Genomic DNA, 22891 nt, shown 5'->3' on the forward strand with positions numbered 1-22891 from the left:
TTCTTCTAGGGCATTTCTCTTTCTGTGAGTTGCCTTTGTCTGCACTTGATGGTACACTTAGATATCTTGGCGTAAGGTTCCTTTCTTGCACGGTTTATTAACCATGATGTTCTTCAGGTGCCCTTACAGAACGGGGCAGGTGTGGCCAGTAGCAGTGTTGAGAATGGGCTTAGAAATGTCATATGAACTGGAACTGGCCAAAGGCACCGATTGCAACACTAGAATAAGATCTGAAACTTCCCCATAGGCAATGGAAAGTGGCTAAGTAATTTGTATTCTGATGCACTGGCCTGCTAATTGGTACTAGGTGTGAGCACAGAAGGGAACCATTTACAGTTGACTTTCAAATTTAATGCAAGTTCTCTTTTGTGCACCTCTAAACAGCTCTGGCTGAGCCCTTACTGGGGCAAGGTTGATCTCAACACAACCACTTTGTCTCTTAGTAGAGGGACACCAAACTCCCTCGACCTCATTTTCCCCACAGGACTTGGGGATGAGGATGTAGCAATGAATGTGAGGCCAGTCTTGTGGAATTATTTTGTTAGGCTCTCCTGCCTTGACAGTTTTCTCAGTCCTTTCCAAGTTCTTCCTAAAGAGGAGGGGCTTTCCTGTCATTCTTGTCCTCTGCTGTTGACATCCTTACAGAGCCTGATTTAAGAACGTTTGCATGTTCTTGGCAAAACTTGATTTTTTTAAGCTGTTGATTTCCTGGTAGGCCAGCAGTGCTCTGGAAGCCAAATCTGTCTTCCTGGTTCATCTAATATTTATCAGATTATTATAATTTTTTTTTTTTTAGTGGATAAATCTCTGACTTATTTTGTGTTGATATCAGTAAGAGACAGCCTGACTTCTGGGATGAGCAGTGATTTCAGGACTGGCTGTTCAGTTTGGTCTGTACGTGCTGTCATTGCAGCAGTGAGTGCGAGGTCCTCTAGTATCGGTTGATGCCAGGCATCATCAAATTCTTGTTATGGATGCCTTGTACAAGATTTGAGGTCTTCCTCCAAGCATTTTGTGAGCATGAAGCAAGAATTGACTCAGTATATCCTGTGGCTGTCTCACTTTTTTTTTTTTTTTTTGTCACTAGTCTTCTTGTTGTTGGATATACTTTGGAAATTGGTGTGGTCCTTGGGCATTAAATGGGCTTGAGACGTGCTATGGAAAAAAATGGTTTTGTGGCTCAGGCTGTATATTTCTAACTTGCAAAGCGTTTGTCTAACAGATGTATGTCTGAAATGGCGGACTCTCCCATTCCAGCTGAGTTCAGTGGAGAAGAATTACCCTGATAGCTGGGTATGCTCTATGAACCCTGATCCTGAACAAGACAGGTAAGAATCAGTTAATATTAAGACTTCTCTGCAGCGTGCCTTATCTGCACGTTTCGTTTTTTCTGGTCATCTGTTCTTTGAGAACAACTGGAGGGATAGGCAGTAATTCTATACCTTTAAGCTGTGCTCACAGTCTGTGAAAAAGTAGTGATGAAGTATGTATTTGGAGCTGACACGTCAGTGGGCATTTGTGCAATATACAAATTGCAGAGTGCGCCCTCATCAAGTTTGTAGATGATACCAAACGGGGAGGAGTGGCTGATATGCCAGCGGGTTATGCATCCATTCAGAGGGACATGGACAGGCTGGAGAAATGGGCCAACAGGAACCTCATGACGTTTAACCAGGAGAAGCATGAAGTCCTGTCCCTGAGGAGGAACAACCCCATGCACCAGCCTGGAGCAGAGAAGGCTCAAGGGGATCTCGTCAGTGTATATAAATACCTGAAGGCAGGCTACAAAGAGGATGGAGCCCAGCTCTTCTCAGTGGTGCCCAGTGGCAGGACCAGAGGCCATGGACACAAACTGAAACACAGGAGGTTCCCACTGAACCTCAGGAAACACTTTTTCCCTGTGAAGGTGACCGAGCACTGGCACAGGTTGCCCAGGGAGGTTGTGCAGTCTCCATCCTTGGAGATATTCCAGCACATGGTCCTGGGCAACCAGTTCTGAGTGGCCCTGCCTGAGCAGTGGGTTGGACTAGATGACCTCCAGAGGCCCCTCCAACCTCAACCAGTGATTTGGTGAAATTAAGTTCCTTTATGTTTTTTCTGCACTGGCATTGGAAATATGAGTGTAGCCTTAGTTTATGCATGTTAAAATTAACATAGGTAGCATAGACAGCAGTTGAAGAAGGGAGAGCTAAAGAGAATATCCATCCTTTATTGGATGCGGGGGGGAAACATAGTGACAGAGGACAAGGAAAAGGCTGAGGCACTTAATGCCTTCTTTGCCTCAGTCTTTAGTAGTCAGACCAGTTGTTGTCGGGGTACCCAGCCCCCTGAGCTGGAAGACAGGGACAGGGAGCAGAAGGAAGCCCCCATAATCCAAGGGGAAATGGTCAGTGACCTGCTACACCACTTAAACACACACAAGTCTATGGGGCCAGATGGGATCCACCCAAGGGTACGGAGGGAGCTGCCGGAAGGGCTCACCAAGCCACTTTCAATCATCTGTCAGCAGTCCTGGCTAACTGGGGAGGTCCCAGTTGACTGGAAGTTAGTAAATTTGACACCCATCTACAAGAAGGGCTGGAAGGAGGATCTGGGAAACTACAGGCCTGTCAGTCTGACCTCTGTGCCGGGGAAGGTCATGGAGCTGATCATCCTGAGTGCCATCACGTGGAACATACGGGACAACCAGGGGATCAGGCCCAGCCAGCATGGGTTTATGAAAGGCAGGTCCTGCTTGACTAACCTGATCTCCTTCTATGACAAGGTGACCTGCTTAGTGGATGAGGGAAAGGCTGTGGATGTTGTCTACCTGGACTTTAGTAAGGCCTTTGACATGGTTTCCCTCAGCATTCTCCTGGAGAAACTTGGTGCTCATGGCTTGGACGAGTGTACTCTTTGCTGGGCAAAAAACTGGCTCAGTGGCCGGGCCCAAAGAATTGTGGTGAATGGAGTTAAATCCAGTTGGTGGCCAGTCGCAAGTGGTGTTCCTCAGGGCTCAGTGTTGGAGCCAGTTCTGTTTAATAGCTTTATCAGTGATCTGGACGAGGGGATCGAGTGCACCCTCGGTAAGTTTGCAGACGACACCAAGTTGGCCGGGAGTGTTGATCTGCTGAAGGGTAGAAAGGCCCTGCAGAGGGACCTGGCCAGGCTGGATCGATGGGCCCAGGCCAACTGGGTAAGGTTCAACAAGGCTGAGTGCCGGGTCCTGCACTTGGGTCACAACAACCCCATGCAATGCTACAGGCTAGGGGAGGAGTGGCTGGAGAGCTGCCTGGCGGAAAAGGACCTGGGGGTGTTGATTGACAGCTGGCTGAATATGATCCAGCAGTGTGCCCAGGTGGCCAAGAAGGCCAATAGCATCCTGGCTTGCATCAGAAATAGTGTGGCCAGCAGGACTAGGGAAGCGATTATCCCCTTGGACTCAACACTGGTGAGGCCGCACCTCGAGTACTGTGTTCAGTTTTGGGCCCCTCGCTACAAGAAGGACATTGAGATGCTGGAGTGTGTCTGGAGAAGGGCAATGAAGCTGGTGAAGGGTCTGGAGCACAAGTCTGATGAGGAGCGGCTGAGGGAGCTGGGGTTGTTTAGCCTGGAGAAGAGGAGGCTGAGGGGAGACCTTATTGCTCTCTACAACTGCCTGAAAGGAGGTTGTAGCGAGGTGGGGGTCGGTCTCTTCTTCCCAGTTACAAGTGATAGGGCAAGGGGAAATGGCCTCAAGTTGCACCAGGGGAGGTTTAGGTTGGATATGAGCAAAAACTTCTTCACCGAAAGGGTAGCCAGGCACTGGAACAGGCTGCCCAGGGAAGTGGTTGAGTCCCCATCCCTGGAGGTATTTAAAAGATGGGTAGACATGGTGCTTAGGGACATGGTTTAGTGGTGGACTGGCAGTGCCAGGTTAATGGTTGGACTTGGTAATCTTAAAGGTCTTTTCCAACCTAAATGATTCTATGATTCTATAAGAATAGTCATAAGCACAGGCTGGGAGCGATATGTGTTCAGTGGGGTCTTTGGAGGTGTCTTATTGCTACTATAGCTCCAGCCCATTAGACATGCAAATTGCAGCAACACCTCTGAGTTGCAGTGAGCCTGGGAATGAGATTTTGCACACTTGAGGGAGCAACACATCGATTCGTTTACCAGCAGTGTGTTTCACAGTTATAAAATTTAAGTAGAATCTAGGCATTTATTTGAATGAGGACGATGATTGCTCTAGGCTGCTGCTTCTCTGTGGAGAGAGACGCTGCTAGAAGCTGATTCTTGGTTTTGTTGTATAACAGGGAAGCTGCTCAGCTGTAATTCAGGTGCCTTGGCTCAGTGCTTAAAGACAAAGGGAGTGAATTCAGGTGGTAACTTTTAATTGGAATAAAAATTTTATCATCTGTGGCTGAAAAGGCTACAAAGAAGTGTTGATGTTGATATTTGGAAAGTATTGATTTTCTGGCTTCTTCCTTTTGGCACCTGTCGTTGGAAGAATACCGATGCTAACTTCCCTGTTGCTCCATGTATTTGTGCCCTGGTGCGGAGCTATGAAGAATGTGGTTGTGCTGAGGATGTCCTCTGACTAAACTGCTGAGGCAGGGCCGAATCTGCAAGCCCAAGAAGAGGCTGCCACACCTCCAGCCCCCTAGGTGGAAGCAGTAGCGAGGCTGGGAATGTGTTGCTGGCAGACACACACACAAACACGGATAGACCATGTATGTATGCACATCTGGCTACACAGATCAACACAGGCGGACATGCACAGCAGTCACACAAACTGCACCAGCAGCCTCATCCTTTTCTCTCTCATCTGATCAGGATGAAGGACCACTAGTGGAAATACTCATGTCCATATCTGGCCCCTGGATCCCATCCGTCTGGTTACTTGCACTGGGACAGATGAGCCCTGAGGCCTGCAGCCCCAGGGGGTGAGGGGTACAGACCTCCTCAGGTGGACACAGATAACACATACACAATACAGACCTCCCAGTGTCTCACCTTGGGCACGCTCTCCATGCCACAGCAGATCTGGATCCTTGCTCTTCCCAGGCGCCTCCTGCCTAGAGGCACCCACAGCTCTGTCTACACCCTGATACCCATCTCCAGCAGTCAGGCAGGACTCTCTTGTCCCTCCAGTAGTGAGCTCCTGCGGGCTCACCCTTAGACACCCCATCCCCTTGCTCCCAGGCCACCTCCTCACTGGCTTGTCTGGCCTGACGTTTGGTGTGAATCACACATTCATGTGCATGCCTGCAGTCACTGCAGACACACAGGCCCCTGCAACCGGTGGTCCCATTCCAGCTGCTGGCACTCAGACCCCCATACACACATGCGTATGCAGAATAGAGCCCCTCGCCCAGGAAAATAGTTAGAAATGGAGTTTAGTACGAAGACAAGTGTACTGACCAGCCAACTGTTCGTGTACAACTGGCCCTTTTTAGCTTTTTATTTCAGTTTTCCCATGTTTGTTCCTCCACAAGTCATCTCAGTCCCTTCCTTTACCTGCTTTTTGTTCCTCCCATCAGTCCAGAAGATGTTTTGGAGAGCCGCTCCCATTGACTGGACACTGGGGCTCAGGCTGCCCTGGTACAGCCCTGGCAGGAGCCCAAACAGGGTATCTGTTCCTCTAAGTACCCAATTTGGATTCTCTGAGCTGCCTTTGGGCCTCTGGGCTTGTGGAAATGAGCCTTGGATGGGCTGGTGACTCCTGGAATGGCCTCAGAGTAGCCAGGGAAGGGTGTTTCTCAGGTTCCCCCACCCGCCATTGTCTTTGTGCTGTGTATGTGCAGACGAGCTTTTTTATCATGTAACCTAACAGGAACTTGATTTACTAATGAAAGAATTTAAATTTTGTATTTGCAATACCTTGAAAATTTGGAGGGGTTTGGCTGCATTTCATGTGATAACATGTTGGGATGTTAGTTGGAGTGAGTTAGAGTGCCTCCGCAGTGTGCGCACGCATGGTGTCGTCCCACGTCCCCCTTGCAGGGAGGTGGGAAAGGGCAGGTGAGGTGCTTTGGACAGGTGATCCAAACTTCTGGTCATTTCAGCTTCTTTGAAAGGGATCTTGGGAGTCTTAGTCTGGGAGGGTAAGTAACTCTAGAATATTTTTTGGTTGAGTAGGCTCACGTGCACTTTCCAACAGTGAATGCAGTTGTGTCCTTTTACATGAGGCGGAATGTTTTCTACAGAAGTTGCACTAGCACTCCTCTGGCTTGGTTGGTGCCGGTAGAAAGCAGGGCTTCTTTGTAGTCACTGCACTTCTGAACTTCCCTTCCAAGTGCTCTACTGCCCGATGTTTCTTGCTGTGTCATTGTGCCCTGGGTTTGGACACTTTCACCTCTGTGTCTTGACCACGTGCCCCAGCTGTTCCATTCCAGGTATTTGTACTGTCTGAGGGAGGACTGAGGATTTGGGAAGCATTGCTGTTGCCGCCATGGGTGGGGAGCCTCAAGCTTGTGTGCCATGAGGGTCTGTGCAGAATCTCATCCAGCCAAACTGAAGATGAAGCACTGTCGTAGTTGATGTTCAGACTCTCTCCTGGCATCAGAAGACCAGGTGGTGGTTTTGGCTGCCTCGGCATTGTCTGCCTGCATTGTGTCCGCTATTGGCACTGAGCTGTTCCCCACCCTTCTGATTTGTCCACCTATCCCTCAGTTTCTGTTGGTAGCACGTTGTCGTGAATCACAGGAGCTGAATGCCCTTTTCCATCACTGTCATGTAAAGCAGTCACCTCTTCCAATGCCATGGTCTGTGTTGGGGTCAGCACTAAGTGGCACCATCGCTCACTTTGTCACAGAGAAGGAAGTGTGTCTGTGTCACACTTCAGTGTCAGGCTCGCTCTCCTCCCTTTTCCTGCCTAAAATCCAGTTGGGTCCTAAATGGCATTTGGACTCGTGGCTGAAACACCAGCTGAAGATGACTCTGTGGCTCAAAGCTCCTTGAGCGTCGCCAGACTCTTGGTGATGACTTGCAGACTATTCTGACTACAAAGATAATTCCTTTTTTCTGACTTGCTACCTCTAGTGATGCAATCTGTTGTTTTGAATGTCATGAGTAGTCTTAATTTTTTCCTGTCAGCAGAACTAACGGGCGCTTTTATACTTTCTTGTGCTGGAAGATACAGCTTAACAATGTTTTTGGCCTCAATCCATGCAGTGGCATAGGAGATGGCATTTCTCTGCTGGGAAACTTGTGTATGGTGCCACTTGTTCAGCTTTATCTTTGGGAATTGCAGCTTTGGTGTCAGGCAGTCGTTTTGCAGTGATGATAGATACTTTCTTAGCTGAGGAAGTAATTGCTCTATGAAAAACTCGCCTGCAGTGCATCAGCTGAGAAGAGGCTGATGGAGAAACTGCTGCTTGTGCTCCTTTCCACTGACAAAGCTGATCACAGTATGTGTCTCGCAGACTGGGGGATATCCCATCAGTTTGCAGGCTCAGGATCAGAGATCTTAATAAAATCATCTCTCATCAGCCTCTTAGAGCTCTGTTGATCCACAATGAGAGCAGGGTCCTCCCTTTATCTGTAAGACTCACACTTGCAGGAAGTTTTTAATGGCTTGGCTCCAAGGCAGTGTAGGAGTCAGCTGGATCTCTTGCGCTGTGCAAGAGTTGGCTTGGTACTGCTGCGTTCCTATCTCACATCATCCCTGCATGATTTTGCCCTGAAGGGGTTGATCCTGGAATGGCTGTCCATGACTCAGTTCTGTGACAGGAGATGAGCCTGGGAACCCCTTAGTCCTCTCTTCTTCTGGCAATCCTCCTGATAGCCAGCTCCTCAGACAGAAGTTTGAAGGTGATGCCAATCCACTTTCATATGTTGCCTACCTGTGTTTTCCTCCTCCCTCAAGGACTCTTCCTGGATTCTGCATCTGAGAGGACCTGAGGGAGCAGGATACTCACCACTGTTTTGTAGGCCATAAGCCAAACAGGATGGGAAAAGCAAATAGTTAAGGGATATTGCAAAGGAAAGCTTTGTGGCCTTGGGTGGCAAGGCAAAGTGCATCTTCTGTTGGAAGGCTCGTGTAAACAACGTCTTAATCACAGGTTACTGGTAATAAGCTTTCCTTTCTAAATGGAAAGGAAGCCTGTAAAAAGAGGAATTGATATGAACACATAAGTTGATAGAAAGGAAAATTGCTGTAAAAGTCCGGAGTACAGAAACAGTATAGAAAACCAGTCGCAGCTGTTCCTAAGCTTTGTTTGGCTCCTGGACTCTGAATTGGTAATTCCCAGCATAAATGGCTTGTTTTTTAACAACTGTGCTTTTGATGCTTAAATCTTGTATGTGTTTCCCAAGAAGAAAACCACTGTTTTTGAGATTGTGGCTGCTGCGGAAAGGAAAGTGGTTTTACTGCTGCATTTGGGATGGGATATGGGGACGGTGCTGTGTGTGTGAGACAGTGCAGGTTCTGCTGTTGTTGCTGAGGTTGTCTTGCATTCCCTTCGTGCTAGATGTGAAGCTGCAGAGCAGAAGCAGAAGGTACCACTAGGAACTCTGAAGAAAGACTTGAAATCACAGGAGGAAAAACAGAAACAACTGACAGAGAAAATCCGCCAGCAGCAGGAAAAGCTGGAAGCTCTGCAGGTGAATCTGGAGGTCTCCAGCTAAGCATGGCAGGTTTGAGGGACCTCCTAGTGCAAATGGCTGATGCTGAGTCATGTCTGTCTCAGCCTCTAACGCCACCTGTGCTCCTTCATGGGGTAGGGGTTGTTTTAATAACAAAACAAGCGTCTCAGCTTGCATTTCATTTTCTGCTAGCAAAATGGGAGTGACTGCTGGTGTTCGGATGAAGGGATGTCTCTTGAAGGACACAGAACACACCTTCTTATAATTGTTGGTTTTAAACTGGAAAACAGTTTGCTGGGCTGGGTTCAGGCAGGCCCTGACAGCTTTTAAAGGTGGCCTTTCTGATTTTTATTTTTTTTTTCCAATAGAAAACCACTCCAATCCGATCTCAAGCTGACTTAAAGAAACTGCCTCTGGAAGTGACCACACGGCCTGCAGGGGAGGTAAATGGGATACTGCTGTAGGCTTTGTACTCTTTTGTGCTATCCTTAGTTGCTCTGAAAAGCAGTGCCTGACTCTTCCATCCTTTCTCTCTGTACCCTCATTTGTTTTGGAATACCCAGTCACAGACCCGACCTCAGCGCCCGCGATCTCCTCCTTTACCTGATGTAATCAAGAATGCTCCCAGCAGACCACCACCGCCTACGCCTCTTCCCAAGTCCATCAGTCAGCTGAAAAAGAGCACTTCACCTTGGACAAATATCAGCACTCCCAAACTGGCAAGCATGCTCTCCAAGGAGGAGGCCAGCACTTCCAGGACACACCAGCACACTGTGACAGCTGGGAAGTCTAACAGCACTTTAAAAACTCTCGCGAAACCAGGTACAGCAACGAAAGCACCCTCTGCTGTCCTGCAGAACCCCAAAAGCTCACATGAGACACCCAGTTCAAAAGCTGCCAAGGTGCCATCACTAAAGAAATCTGCCACTGTCAAATGCTCACAGGTGAGACTCAATGGGATGAAAACTGTCAGCTCCGTACCTACTGTTCTGCATAGCCTGTCTTGCTCTGTCGCATGGGATTTGTACTGTAGTCCCTGCGCAGGACAAGATAACTTTTACTTTACTTTTGGGTTAGGGTGCCATTCTACACCCCTCATGAAGATTCGTTTCATCTCTTTCCTGTTAGACCAGACTGTTTCCCCAGAAAAAAAGAATGTGGAGTGGTGGGGTGAGCATTTGCATGATCACATAGCACCTGCTAAAACCTTCTGGAAAAGCTAATTAGCTATCAAATGAAATACTGAATGCTGAGCGTGGTTTTTTTGTTTTTGTTTTTGTTTTTGTTTTTTTTAACTTGGCTGAAAGGAGGTTTTGGTTGGTAGCATGCTGGAATTATAGCTGGAGCTTGTTTGCTTCCTACAGGCTTCCACCACTCGGAAGAGGACCTTGAATACCACAGAGGACGGGTCTGAGGAGGAGGGGGAGCACAAGAAGGAGAAGACAAAACGGGGCAAATTTGTGGCAGTGAAAGAAGAGAAAAAGGATTCCAGTGAGGTGGTGGTAGAGGTGAGAGTGCACTGGTTTCCCCAGCAGAAAGTATTTGTCAAGTGTTTAGAGTCTTGTTGGGAGGCAGCTAATCTGATTTCTCTCTGCTCACAGCTCACAGACAGTGCTGGGGAAGAAGAGCTGGCAGAACTGAAGAAAGCTCAGAAAGGTGAGAAATGAACCCTTAAACTGCCTCCGGTATCTAACACAGTCGAAAAGAACTGTTGCAGAACTAGACTCACTGGTTAAACTTGTGATTTCATTAATGAGCTTTTTAAAATAAGAATTAATGTAAATTTGGGTCCCAAACCCCAGGATGCCTCTAACTCGCATGAAACATTTTGGCCAGGAATCCCTTGATTAGACACGAAGCAATTGTGGCGTGGGAAGTTCTGTAATCTGAGGGCTGCATCACGTTAATGGGTGTGATGCTTGGCTGCATGGTGTAGACTAATGTTGTGTTCACCCTTCCTAACTGAATGGATACTGGTGCTACGTTAGCTAGGAAATGCTGGGGACTGTATCTAGACCTGTGTGAGAGAAGCAGGGGCTGAGAGACCCCCGGGAAAGATGATAGCCAGGATGGTATTGCACCTTCTGCCAGAGCAGGGCATTTCTTCAGCTTGTGCCCAAGGAGCTGTCTGGACAGTGACCCACTAGGGAGATGTGGCAGATTGTCCTAGTGGCCCACACGAGCCTAGAAAGCCCATGTCAAACAGCCCGGAGTACAGGAGAAACCTTCTGTCTGAAAATGCCATATAATTTCCTTGCATCTTAATGTTTCTAAGTAGGAGTTGAACTGTGTGACAGTAGTGTTTTTATGGTTTACGTACCATTTGAAGGAATTGTCACGGGTTTAGGTTTGCTCCCTGATGAGGGTGGCTGTCTTCTCTAGAGCTCATGCAGAATGTGTTCTCCAGCATCTGAACGTCTGCAAACATCTTTACTGTTGTCCTCCTTGCAGATAAAGGGTTGCATGTCGAAGTGCGTGTGAACAAGGAGTGGTTCACAGGCCGTGTCACAGCTGTGGAAATGGGCAAGCATGCAGTACGCTGGAAGGTGAAGTTTGATTATGTTCCTACAGACACCACACCAAGGGATCGCTGGTAACTATCTCTAGCTACTGGATTTTGGAGGCTTGATTTGCTTTCAGGAGGAAGACCCATTTTACTTCCGTAGATGCTGAAGACAAATACGTTGCTGTCATGTCAGGGAGCATGTGTGTGCTCAGGACTGTCCAGCTGCTTCATAAGGAATGAGCCTGACAAACTCCATACAGTCTGCCCACCGCTTTGATGTGATGTTCCTGTGGAGGCAGCTGTTGTGTAATCTAGAGGTCTCAGAGTGACAGCTGGGTACAGGTTCTGATGAAGCTGTTAACAGTGTTTCAGGTATGGCCAATGTAGAAAAAAGGTATCTGACTTCCCCTTACTGCTTTTTTTCAGGGTAGAGAAGGGCAGTGAGGATGTGAGGTTGATGAAGCCTCCCTCTCCCGAATACCAGGCTCCAGATATGCAGCAAGAAGAGGAGATTGTTGTGGCTGAACCTTCTACCTCAGACTGTGTTAGAATTGAGCCAGACACCACTGGTCCCAGCAGCAGCCAAGAAACAGTAGACTTACTAGTCCAGATCCTTCGGTAGGTTCACTGCAGTTTTTGTGAGCTGCTGCAGTCTGATTGCTTTAGTCTTTTAAACTCCCAATTCTGGCTTTGTGTTTTTCTTTCCTGCATAGAAATTGTTTGCGGTACTTCTTACCTCCGAATTTTCCTATCTCCAAGAAGGAGCTGAGTTCCATGAGCTCAGAAGGGCTGTTGGCATTTCCCTTGGTGAGTTCAGTATTTCTAGAAAAGTAAGTTTGGGTTTTTTTCCCACACACATTCCATTCTTACGGCAAGTGAGCATCCTGTTGATGCAAGATCGCACTCTTCAAAAGGTTATTTGGATCCTTAGCAGACTAACATAGCTGAGAAAAAGAATGAGAGCCTCTGAAACGTGCCTTAGGTCTTTTGACAGTTGTTGTCTGAGGATTTTTTTAATTACCATACATCTGCGTGGGAAAGCTGTTGGCTGCTACTATCCTAACTTCTTGTCCATTGCTGTTAAGCTTTTAAAAAGGAGGGGCCAGGTTAGAGGTTTGTAGAAATAGGATGTAGGCATACCTGTTCATTTTGCCCCCAGCCTTATAAATCTAACTTATGCGGAGGCAATCTTAAAATGGGAGAGAATATAGTCGCCACCCCCCCTCACACTTCTCCAGATGAGCAGGCTGACGGCGTGTGAGTCAGCTGTACATCTTAAGGCTTTTGATGTGGCCTCCGTTTATTTGAGCAAGGAACAGATGGGGCTGAGCCTGCACCAGTATCTGCATGCTGGTATTGGGAAGGTCCAATGCAGGCTGAAATGTGGAGAAATGGTACTGGCTTCTATGACTTCTCTGACCTCTCTTCTCTGACATACCGCAAAGGGCGATGTTTTCAGGGGGCATCTGTAGGTTACAAAAACCACCTACAGATTACTAAATGAAAAAAGCCACTGATTACTGGGTAGTCTTCAAAGGGCCTTGCTCCCTCAATTGCAATGTATATATTGGTGGTCTCTCTTGTCTCTTCCTCTATTCTCTCTGTTAATTCAGGCGTCTACTTCAGTTATCGGTCCTGCTGCTTCCACAGGACATGTTGGTCTTGTCTGGAGTTTTCTGCAAGTGTAGATGTTCCTGCCTCACAGTAATAAGCTGTGTTGTCAGAGTGGTCTATGCTAAGGAAACTCACGGCATACAGAGGCTGTCAGATCTTTCTACAGCATAACTGTGGTTTTAGGCTTTTTAAAGCATGCTGCATCCTTAATCTGAATTCAGGCAGCCTTTGTTGCAGTTCTGGTCTTTGAGGAATGTGAAAACCCATGTGAATTCTGTGCTGCCTGCAGTAGGCAAATCACAAATGTAAATGTGAGCATGGTAACGACCGTAGACAGGGCGTGCAGGGGTGTGGTGTTAGGCTGGTGCTCTTCGGTCATGGGGTGCCAGTAGCTGGAACTCTTCTACAAGCTGTGAGTGCTGGGGTTTTCTTGATGCTCGGTGATGCTTCTTAACGTGTCACCTGTTGTGTTTTGTCTTCTACAGAAAGAATATTTCAAACAGTATGAGGTAGGTCTGCAGAACCTGTGCAATTCATATCAGACACGTGCTGACGCCCGGGCCAAAGCCTGTGAAGAAAACCTCCGCAACTCGGAGAGGAAGCTGAAGGAAACGGAGGAGAAACTGCAGAAGCTGAGGACTAACATTGTGGCCCTTCTGCAGAAAGTGCAGGAGGTGGGTGAGGAAGGGGTACCCCACAAGTAGCAACCTTCCCCAGACCCAGGCCCCTCCAGGCACTTGAGATGTGTTAGTCCAGCATTTAACTGGGCTTCGGCTCTTTCTCAATTGGGTGCAACTTGGGCTTAGACCATCAGAAGCAGCTGAGTGCTGCTGTTGCTGCCCACCTTTTGGGATCCAGGCCTTGGGGATCCTGATGAGTGTTAATTTTCACAGATGAATTTTTCATGGGCTGTACATAGTACACAGCTTCTATTTGTTTTCTGCTTTCTGCTAGGAAACATGGGGCTGCAGGACAATTTCCCTGGGCATAGGCAGTGTTCTGTAGGGAATTTCTGCCCCATTCTTGGGCAGAAAGGCAGTGCTAGATTCTGAACCCCATTTATAGAAATGCAAACCTTCAAACAAATAATACTTACTATAAAAATTTTATGGTGAAATCTATTTATTAATTATACTATTAAATATTAAATTTAAATAGCAAATATATATTTACATAAAAACTTTAAATAAATAAACTTTAAATAAAAAACTACTTTAAATAAAATAAAGACCACCCAATGGAAAAGCTACTGAAAGCAGACGGAAGCAGTTGCTCCCTATTAGGAAAATATGTATTAAAGCTAAAAAAAACCCAACAAACTAACTTGATCCCAATCAGCACAGTAAATCTATTGCTTGAGTGCATTGTTTGAGCATCAAGTGCTGACTGGTTTCCAGGCATTGTCCATTAGGCTCTGACAAGGAAAGCTGGTGGTGCTTTCACAGCAGATGTCAGCAGCTGGAGAGTGCTGGAAGTCAGGGTGTAAAGGCTGACCAGGACAGATGTTGCAGAGGATGCTGTGCTGCTGTCTTGTCCATTCTTGCACTGTTCTTCAAGATTCACTTTTCACTGGTATTTCTTGTGCCTTTGGTTTCAGGACATTGATATTAATACAGATGATGAACTGGATGCATATATCGAGGACTTGATCACGAAAGGAGATTGAGCAGCCCCAGTACAAGTCCTAGAGAAGTGCAGAGGAGCTGGTTGCTGCGATGGGAGATGTGGATTCCTGCAGTGGAGGACTATGGCAGCTGATGAGGAGAGAGGGTTTTTAGACAGTACTTGTGTTGGTGTACAACTTGTTCTTGTGACTTTACATGAAAAAGACATTTGTGCTGTTGGCAGGAAAAATTTTAACATTGTAGTTCTCCGAATCTCTTCCTTTTGTTTATAAATATTTATTTTTAAAAGAAATAGGAACTGTGCCTGATCTGATGGGAGGGTTGCTGTGTGTTTTTAGTGAGGTAAAAGTGTGAGTACCCTTTTTGCATCTGGGGTATATTCATGTGCTAAACCTGGAAGACCAGAACATCCTGCCTAGCAGGTTGTCTCAAGTAAGAACCTGGCAACAACTTAAAAATAAGCCTTGAGTTATGGAAGAGGAGGTCAGAACTTAGACTTCAAAGATACTGAACTTGGGCTAAAGAAAACCAAGTCAGGAATATGAGCTACACAGAGGAGATCAAAACACAGTCCCTGTGTGAGCATGAGTGGAGGGGATGAAATCTTCGTGGTTCTGAGGGGGCTGTGGGTAGGGGATTGGCACTTGCCAGTGCAGTGAGGTTTCCAAATATGAGGTCTCCATAAGCAGGTGGAGTTGTCACCATGCTAACAGTCAGAGCCTGAGGATCCTTTTAGAAGAGGATGGCCTTCTAGGCTGCTCTCAGTGGGTTGTGGTCATCAAAGAGAGAAAGCTGGAGTTCACATTCTTTTCTAGCAGTCGCCTTACTGCGCACTTTTGCTGCTGTTTCTTTGAGACATAATTGCAACGGCAGAAGAACTCCTCGACCAGCTGAAAATAAAGTGACCCTCTGTTCTGTTGTCACTCCCTCAGGTTTGCATTGCTTTGATCAACTTGCTCTTCCAGGTAATTTTATTAAGAGTGCTGGAATTTGGAGCCTCTGGAGCCCTGCATTGCTGAGTCACATCTGGCCCTGGGTCAGCGGCAAGGAAAATGCCTTTCCCTCGTCCTCCCAGCTGGAGGCTGCAGTATAGCTCCTAGCAGACCACTTGTGGCCAAGGTGAATTGGTTTGAGTTTGCTGGCTAGCCAGCTTCTCAGGTCTGCTAGGACAAGATGTCCATGAACTTGGTGCTTAGAAAACTGAAATCCCCTGCAGCCTGGCGGTTTGAAGAAACACAGCGTGACCAAGAAGTGCCCACCTTCAGGAACATCAAATGAAATGGACCATTGCGGTTCTTTTGACAGCTGAATGTGTAATAGATGTTTTTAAAAAAAAAAATAATTCCAAATTAAACATCTGTTGCACAGAAAATCTTAAGCACTAATGGTTTGTAGTCCTGGAGAACTCCCAAGTTCTACTTACCGCAGGAGAGAGGGAAGACTTTTGCTTATTACCTGAATTCCAGGTCCTTGTGACAGCACACAGTGAGACTGACTGCTTTCATTCAGGATCTGGGCCCGGACATCCTAGTATAAATGAAGGTAAGAAGGATTCCCCCCACCCCCGTACACCTTCCTGGATGGAGGGGCAACATTCCTTAAATGTAGGAGCAAGCTCCACCAGTGTTCTCAATTTGAGTACGCGTATTGAAGGTTTTGTTAATTGTGAGGGCACACGGGTGCTTCAGATGAAAATGATCCATCTGTAGAAGCTGAGTTTTATATTAAGGTGAAAGAAGAAATCTTTGTCCTTTCCAGGTGGCCAGCAGAAATTCAAAAGAATCAGTTTTCATTAAAATACAGTTCAGAGATGCTGCTGCTTGCAAGCTTTAATTCATAACACCCAGAGTATACCAATGTGGGACAAATAGCTCTCACACATTTCTTGATCTTCCTGACACAGTTTGATCCCCTGCTCCTGCTCTCCCATTAGAAAGGTGTTAGTTCTTTTCCTCTGTTCTCTGGAAACTTTTCATTTCCAGTTTTAACTTTTTTTTTTATGGCATTTCATATTTTTTTGATCTTGTACCAAGTATTTTTGTTTGAGTTATGTTTCTTTCCTGGAGTTATTTTCATCAGTATAATTGATGTATCCTCTCTAAACTTCCATTTTGCTAGGAAAAGCAAGCCAAGAACTTTTAAGTGCCAATAAAACAAGTTTTTCATTCTCAAAACCTTCCTGGTAGTCCTTCTCCGCAGCTGCTTTGATTTGATTTCCCCCCCCCCCCCCCCAACTTTGTTAAGTAGACCTATGTGTAACATTAGGTTTAGTGATGCCTTTAAAGAACATAGGAACAAAATGACGTCTGGAGGTCATCTAAATAAGCTGCTCCAAGCAAGGTGTACTCAAAAGCTGTATCGCGTTGTTCAGGGCCTTTCCCAGTTGAGCTCTTGAAATCTTCAAGGGTGGACGCTGCACCACTTTTCTGCATCGCACACCTCTCCAGTGAGTGTGTTCTTCCTTTGCATCTAACAAGGGTGTCCCTGTTGCAGCTTTGGAGGCTGTTACGGCTGCCTATTGAAAATACCTCACCTGCTGCAGCCTTGGCAGTTAGACCTTCATGCTACAGTTAAACCTGTTGATGCCGTGTCTGTGCTCAGTTCCCTCAGTTTTCCTTTCTGCTTCCAGCTGTCTCTTACAGCAGAAATACTAAGAAGTACAGGAGCTGTGTTTTGTACAACATCCCATCTCTTTATAAGACCACCTTAAGTCCCTCCTTTATGCCCATTGTTACAGTCATCCATTTTGGAATTCCTCCCACAGCTGTCACCTACATAATTCGTAGCATACATATTTCTATTGGTAAGGTTGCTAATTGATGTATTTAGTAATAAGACAGGAAAATAACTTTTTTAATGTGAAATTTTGGGTCTCGTGATGATTATTGTTTCAGGCCAGCTTTCCCTCAGCCTCTCGCCTGCTGTAGTGCACGGCCTTGGGGAGCTCCTGTCAGCAGGACCACGGTTGTCCTTGCTGCTTCCCTCGCTGAAGTGCCAGCCTTACCTTGGAACCCGAGGTCTCTGTCGGTGATCCTCCACCTCGTATGGATTCACCCAGTTTCTCTTGTGGAGTGGAACAAGAACACCTGAGCTTGTGGCAATCAGTTCCTCTCCCAGTGTGAGGGACATGGTCCTGCCTGCATGTCTTCGAAGGGTCGTGTATTGCTCCTCTTCCTTAAGTGGAGGTTTGAAACTTCATGTCACCAGCATTCGATCCAGGGTTTGATGTTACGGCAACAGGATCAATATTTCCTTTTTTTTTTTTGCAAGTCATTCCTGCAGCCTGTAGCAAAGACTGGCTGGGTTTTGGAGTGCCGCTTGCTTTCAGCTACCTTACAGGGCTATTTTTCCACATGCAGTGGGGCACACTCAGTCTCCTCTTCTGCCACTGCCTTACTCGAAAGGCACAGCACCTTCTCTGCCAAGAAAGTCTTTCTGGTCTCCAGGCCCCAGGGTATCTTGACCTGCTCAGGAGAGTACCAGTTATCTTGAAATCCCTCTTAACAGCACCTGAATTTGTTTGTGGTCTCAGAGTCCTGGTCATGCGTGACCTAACTTGACCAGTGCCTGCTGTGTGGCATGAGGCTAGACAGGCAACTCTTGGATGATCTTGCTGTACCCTTTCTCATCAGCAAAGCTGCAGCTGCTCAGCAGGAGCAGAGGAGACCCTCCTCTAAGCCTGCACTGGAGGGAAAGCTCCAAGAAAGCTCTTCAGCACCCCTTGGGAGGCCTGGAGGACTCTGGGCACCTGCCACATTAGTGGAATGAGAGACCAGGTTCATGGGGACCTCTGGGAGGCCAGGCTGCATGTCCAGGGGTCCCTGCCCTGTGGTTGCAGTGTGTGCAGAAACCACACGCTTTGGGCCACTCCAGCCCTCAAACGGTCCCTCTTCTCCCTGGGCTGCAGCCCATTGAGTGGAAAAAAAATCTTAAATTGACTGTCTCCTCGTCCTGCCGGGAGTCCCCCACTGCGGGGTGCCACCACTCTGGCTGCCCCAGAAGAGGGCAGGGGACAGGGCTGGGGATGCTAAGGCCCTCCTAAGGCTTCTGTTACTACTTGAACGTACTGAGCAAAGCATCTGAGCAGGGAGGGACGTGTTGAGTCGTGTAAGTACAGCAGGAGCATGGTGCTGCAGAGCACATCGCTCACATTGGGAAGGAGGAGCCTGACTCCTAGTGTCATAGGCAGCTGGGACTGGAAGTAAAAACCCCAGAAGCCTTGGCTAGCCTGGAAGAAGGGAGGGTGGGTACCAGTCCAGGGTGTTTGCATGGTGCACCGAGCCCACAGCCCTTGTTTTCCTTCTCCCTTCTTTCTAAGAAGCTGTGGCTGCCCGCAGCAAGCAGCGATGGTGCTGTGCTGCTGTGTGTGGTGCTGCCGTGCCTGGGGCTGGGTGCCTAGATGAGCCTGTGCTGCGTGCGCAGGTGATGGGGTGGGCTCTGGTCTGGCTGGGCTCTGCAAACAGCTGCTGAGAAGCTTCAGCAAAAGCCAGGCTGGGGCCAGTGCCACCACACTGGCTCCTGCTGCCTGCATCCCTGTCTGATCTCAGAGTACGTGGCTTTGGTTTTGCTCGCCGAGGAAGACACAGGCAGCTGTAGTGCTGCAGGTCTGGTGGCCTCGTGCCCTCCTCGCCCAGCATAGCTCTGGCTCCAGGGCCATTCCCCTTCTGCCTCCCCCTGGGCCACACTCGGCCAGGCTGAGGTGAAGCTGCTGGCTCAGCTGCCAGGGGTGGGCTGCATGGCGGGACCCCGCGAGCAAGGGCACTGCCACCAACTCATCAAGTGCCTCTTTGTCTGTGCAGGAGCCACCAGCGCCTGGGAACACAGGACACGTGTGGAGGCATCAGCCCCTCGTGCTGTCATGTCTCCAGGGAAACATCCCCCAGCGGGAGAGGCATCCCCGGCCCCTGCCAGGGCACCCCAACTCTGCCTTTGTTGGCTCTGCTACGTTACGTTGGGAGACAAGGGGATAAAGTCTTCCTTTTCCTGCCAGCCGCCAGCTTCTGCTGCAGCTGCCTGGAAGTGGCTCCACTCACCCTGAAAGGGTCAGCTGGCGTCTCCCCGGAGGAGTGAAGGCAGGCACTCAGCACAGGAGCCAGCCCTGGGCCAAGGTGCAGCAGCGCCTGGGGCTGCCCGCAGCTCAGTGCACAGTGGGGCCCTTGTCAGAGCGCTGGGAGCCGCTGGCAGCTCCCTGTCCTGGGCCCTGTAGGCAGCTGGGCATACTCTGCCCAGCCCAGCTGCTCCAGCCTGGGAAGGAGGAGCCGCCGGGGCACAGCCGTGATGCTGGTGCTGCTTTGCCCTGGGTGCAGCACTGTGGGTGCCGGGGTGCAGGTGCTGGCTCTGGGCCACTGAGCCTTCCACATGCCATTGTTTCCCCTCTCTTGCCTCTGCCCCTCCTGAGCCCCTGCAGCTCTGCCTGCCTGGCACAAGCCACTGCCCTGAGGTACTGAGCCAGGGGAAGGCTGGAGCAGGCTGGGTTGTTTTTTTTTTTTAAATCCTCTTCCAACCTGCAGCACCTGAGTGTGACCACAGGAGGTTTCTCACATCCTCTGTATCCCCACCATCAGCCCAGCTCACTCCTGGAGTGCCATGGCACAGGCATGTCCCTCTGGGGTGCTGGGGGAGGTGGCTGCAGTGGGACGATGGAGAGGATGTGACTGAGCATTCAGCCTATGAAGCTGTGCTGGGGGGGGGGCCTGTTCCTACTTGTGCAGCCCCCGTGGGGCCCCCCAGCTGCCTTGGGGTCCAGCTCCGAACTGCTCCTCCCAAATCCTGCTCTTGCCTTCCTGCCCTTTGGCTTAGGTGGGGCCATGGGCTCAGTGCGGTCTTCTCCTGGCAGCCCTCCACTCCTCAGAGCTGCTCACCTGCCTTCAGGCACGGTAGTAGCTGGAGGGGAGAGCTGCTCTGCCCCATGGCATGGGCAGGACCAGCCTCCCACCTCTCAGCTCCCCCCAAACCCATCCTGCGGTGTGCTGTAGGTACAAACCAGCCATTGCCCAGAGAGCCTGAGCTGGTTTTGAAGCTGGATGCAGTGCCCCTGGGCAGCAGGAGTATGGATACTCTGGATGCATCTTCCAAGTGCAAAGTAGTGGATGCACATGGAGCAGAAACCCTGAAAGGATGCGGAGCTGTCTCCGCTCCTCCTCTGCGCAGGGGCTTGCACCCTACAGCAGGGAAGGCATATGCCCTGGCTGGCGTGGTTAATCCTTGCATGGCCCCAGTCTGCATGGCCCCATACTCAGCCCACCCCTGGCCAGCCGACGCTCAGGGTCTGTGTGGCCACCAGGCTGGAGGACAGATGGGTCTCACATGGCTTCACCTAGGACACGGGCTGCAATGGCTGCAGGAGTGCAGCGGGGCTGGCCCTGGTCACCTCTGCACAGGCTCTGGCCCTGAGCATCACTCCACCTTTCCCCAGGGGCAGCCCCGGAGGGTGGTGAGGGTGATGGCAGAGCCCACTCTGTCCCTGGAGCACAGGACAAGGCCCTGCAGCCCACAGGGCTGGTGTGGGACAGGTGCCTCAGGGCCAGGGCTGGAGGACAGCAGGTGCGTCTTGTGCTGGGGTGGGACACGGACAGTGGGGCTTCCACAGAGGGTCTGGGGAAAGAGCAGGTGACTGGCACGGACACAAGCATGCGAGGCCAACCCGAGGGCAGCGGGGCTGTGAACCCTTCCCTTTTTCCCAGCCTTCCCTCCAGGGAAAGGGGTGCCCGCGATGGGATGGCTCCCACCTGCCAGCCCCATTGTCGCCATCTCCTCTCTGCTGTGCTTCTGTGGAGGAAGGGGGCTGTGGTGGGTGCCTGCCCCTCCTGGGAGCCCCCCCCACACCCTCCTCCCTTCCTCAAGGGCTCTTCTTACCAGAATTCATGTTCCCCTCGCGCCACGTGGAGTCATGTCCGCGGCTGCCCTGGCAGGTATCCCCAATGTTCTGGTTCAAACTCTTCACGGGGAAAGAAAAGCCCACAGCCCTACGGAAGCAAGACTTGGGCAGGGGCAGGCACCGCCCAGAAGGAGGGATGGACAGGATTTGGGGTTTTTTAATATGCTGTTGGTTAGGTAGAGCTGCCTAGCTGAGCTGAAGGGGAAAGGAGGAGCAACAGGAGGCTATGGAGTGTGAGCCTGCCCCAGTCTGGTGCTGGTGCCCTGGGCTGGCGCAGGGAGAAGGCAGCTTTCCCCAGGGGTGCCCCGGGAGAGCAGCAGCAGGGACTGCTACATGGAGGGACTCTTTATCAGGTGCCGGGAGGGAGACAGTGCTTACAGCCTGTGTTACGCTGCCCTGATGTCCTGTCCCAGATGTCCCATGACCAGTGGGCCTGAGGACCTCCTACCTATGTCCGTGCTGCATGACGCTCCTCTGTCTTTCCACATACACGGCTCCGAGGGGACAGCCTGTCACTCTACACAACTGCGCAGGTCTCACTTTGGTCTCGGCTCGGCAGGCTGCACCCGCAGAGGTGTGTGGGTGCCTAGACAAGACAGCAAAAACCCAGCAGGATTTGCAGAGCCGTGGGAGGAAGAAAGCACATCCACCCGCAAGTGCAGTGCTGCCAAGTGGGGCATCCACTCAGCTCAGACCCAGCTTTCTCTAGTTCAACTTCTCTGGTGGGGCAGCATCCCCACCACAAGGCTTGGCTGGCCCTGTCCCAGCTCCTGCAGCGGCACCATCAGCAGCTGCGGCCTCTGAGAAGCTCAGCCCTCGGAGGTGGCCGTTAAACTCCACAAAAAGGCTGCCCATTGCCAGCCAGAAAGGGGTGATGCGTCCGTGGCGTTCCAGAAATGAGATTCTATCACAGCCCAAAGTAGGACAGGCTCATGCTGACAGCAGTGCGGGACAGCCAACTCTTCTACCCAGCACGACACTCCAGAGACCCTGTGCTGCCTGCCTGGTGTCAGCTCAGCAGGCAGACACTCAGGCGTGCAGGTGTCACCCCTTGGACATGGGAAGGGTTTTCCTAGAGCACACCTCCAGCACCAGATTCTGCCTGGGGAAACACTAGCTCACCTGAGCTCAAGGAAAACGCACCCAGCTTCCAGCATGCTGGATCCAGTGGACTACTGGGCCCCTCTGGGACAACCATGCCCAGAGGACAGCAGCATGCCTGTGTCCTCACCCAGCTGTCTTGGACAACCCTCAAGGAGCTTCTATCTGCTATCTGAAGAAAGAAGCTGAGCAGCCTCCAGACACAGCTGTACACAGGTTGGATAGGCCCTGAAGTCAAGCAGGGCAGAGGGGACGCTGCCTGGATGACCATGAGAGCGGTGACTTAGAAAGGTGACAGCGGCTGTGCCAGAGCCCCCTCGCCACAGGGAGCCGCCGGTGGAGCGGAGGCACGTCCCCAGGCCACGGTGAGGGAGGGACGGACCTGAGCCCGGTGGGCTGCCCCCCGGCTGGCAAACCGGCGGTCCCGCCCGGAGCCCCGCGGGCGCTTTGGCTGGGGGCCGGGGGCTGGCGGCGCCCCCAGGCCGCGGGTGCCCGGCCTCGACCCCCGCCTCGGTCTCTGCCCTCCCCTGCCGTCGGGGGTCGGGGGCTGCCGCGCCGAGCGGAGCCGGAAGAAGAAGGCAGCGGGCTCCGGCGGCGGAAAGGGCGTTTATTGGGGCG

The 22891-nt window shown here is 50.2% G+C and overlaps 1 protein-coding gene across 1 annotated transcript in view; it reads left to right on the forward strand.

The window, feature by feature from the left end:
* MORC2 (MORC family CW-type zinc finger 2) overlaps positions 1 to 15546 on the forward strand; it is a gene marked incomplete at its 5' end in the record, with an annotated part of 50670 nt that extends 35124 nt beyond the window's left edge. Inside the window, 11 exons of the mRNA XM_082325475.1 lie at positions 1223 to 1328; positions 8436 to 8568; positions 8919 to 8993; positions 9114 to 9494; positions 9915 to 10058; positions 10152 to 10206; positions 11002 to 11143; positions 11483 to 11674; positions 11770 to 11863; positions 13156 to 13344; positions 14268 to 15546. Of these exons, the coding sequence (XP_082181601.1) occupies positions 1223 to 1328; positions 8436 to 8568; positions 8919 to 8993; positions 9114 to 9494; positions 9915 to 10058; positions 10152 to 10206; positions 11002 to 11143; positions 11483 to 11674; positions 11770 to 11863; positions 13156 to 13344; positions 14268 to 14336 (1580 nt within the window). The 3' untranslated portion in view covers positions 14337 to 15546. The remainder of the gene's footprint in view (positions 1 to 1222; positions 1329 to 8435; positions 8569 to 8918; positions 8994 to 9113; positions 9495 to 9914; positions 10059 to 10151; positions 10207 to 11001; positions 11144 to 11482; positions 11675 to 11769; positions 11864 to 13155; positions 13345 to 14267) is intronic.
* Between the last annotated feature and the right edge of the window lie 7345 nt (positions 15547 to 22891).

Source organism: Platalea leucorodia, assembly GCF_965183815.1.
Source record: "Platalea leucorodia genome assembly, chromosome: 12".
In the NCBI taxonomy this organism is placed as follows: domain Eukaryota; kingdom Metazoa; phylum Chordata; class Aves; order Pelecaniformes; family Threskiornithidae; genus Platalea; species Platalea leucorodia.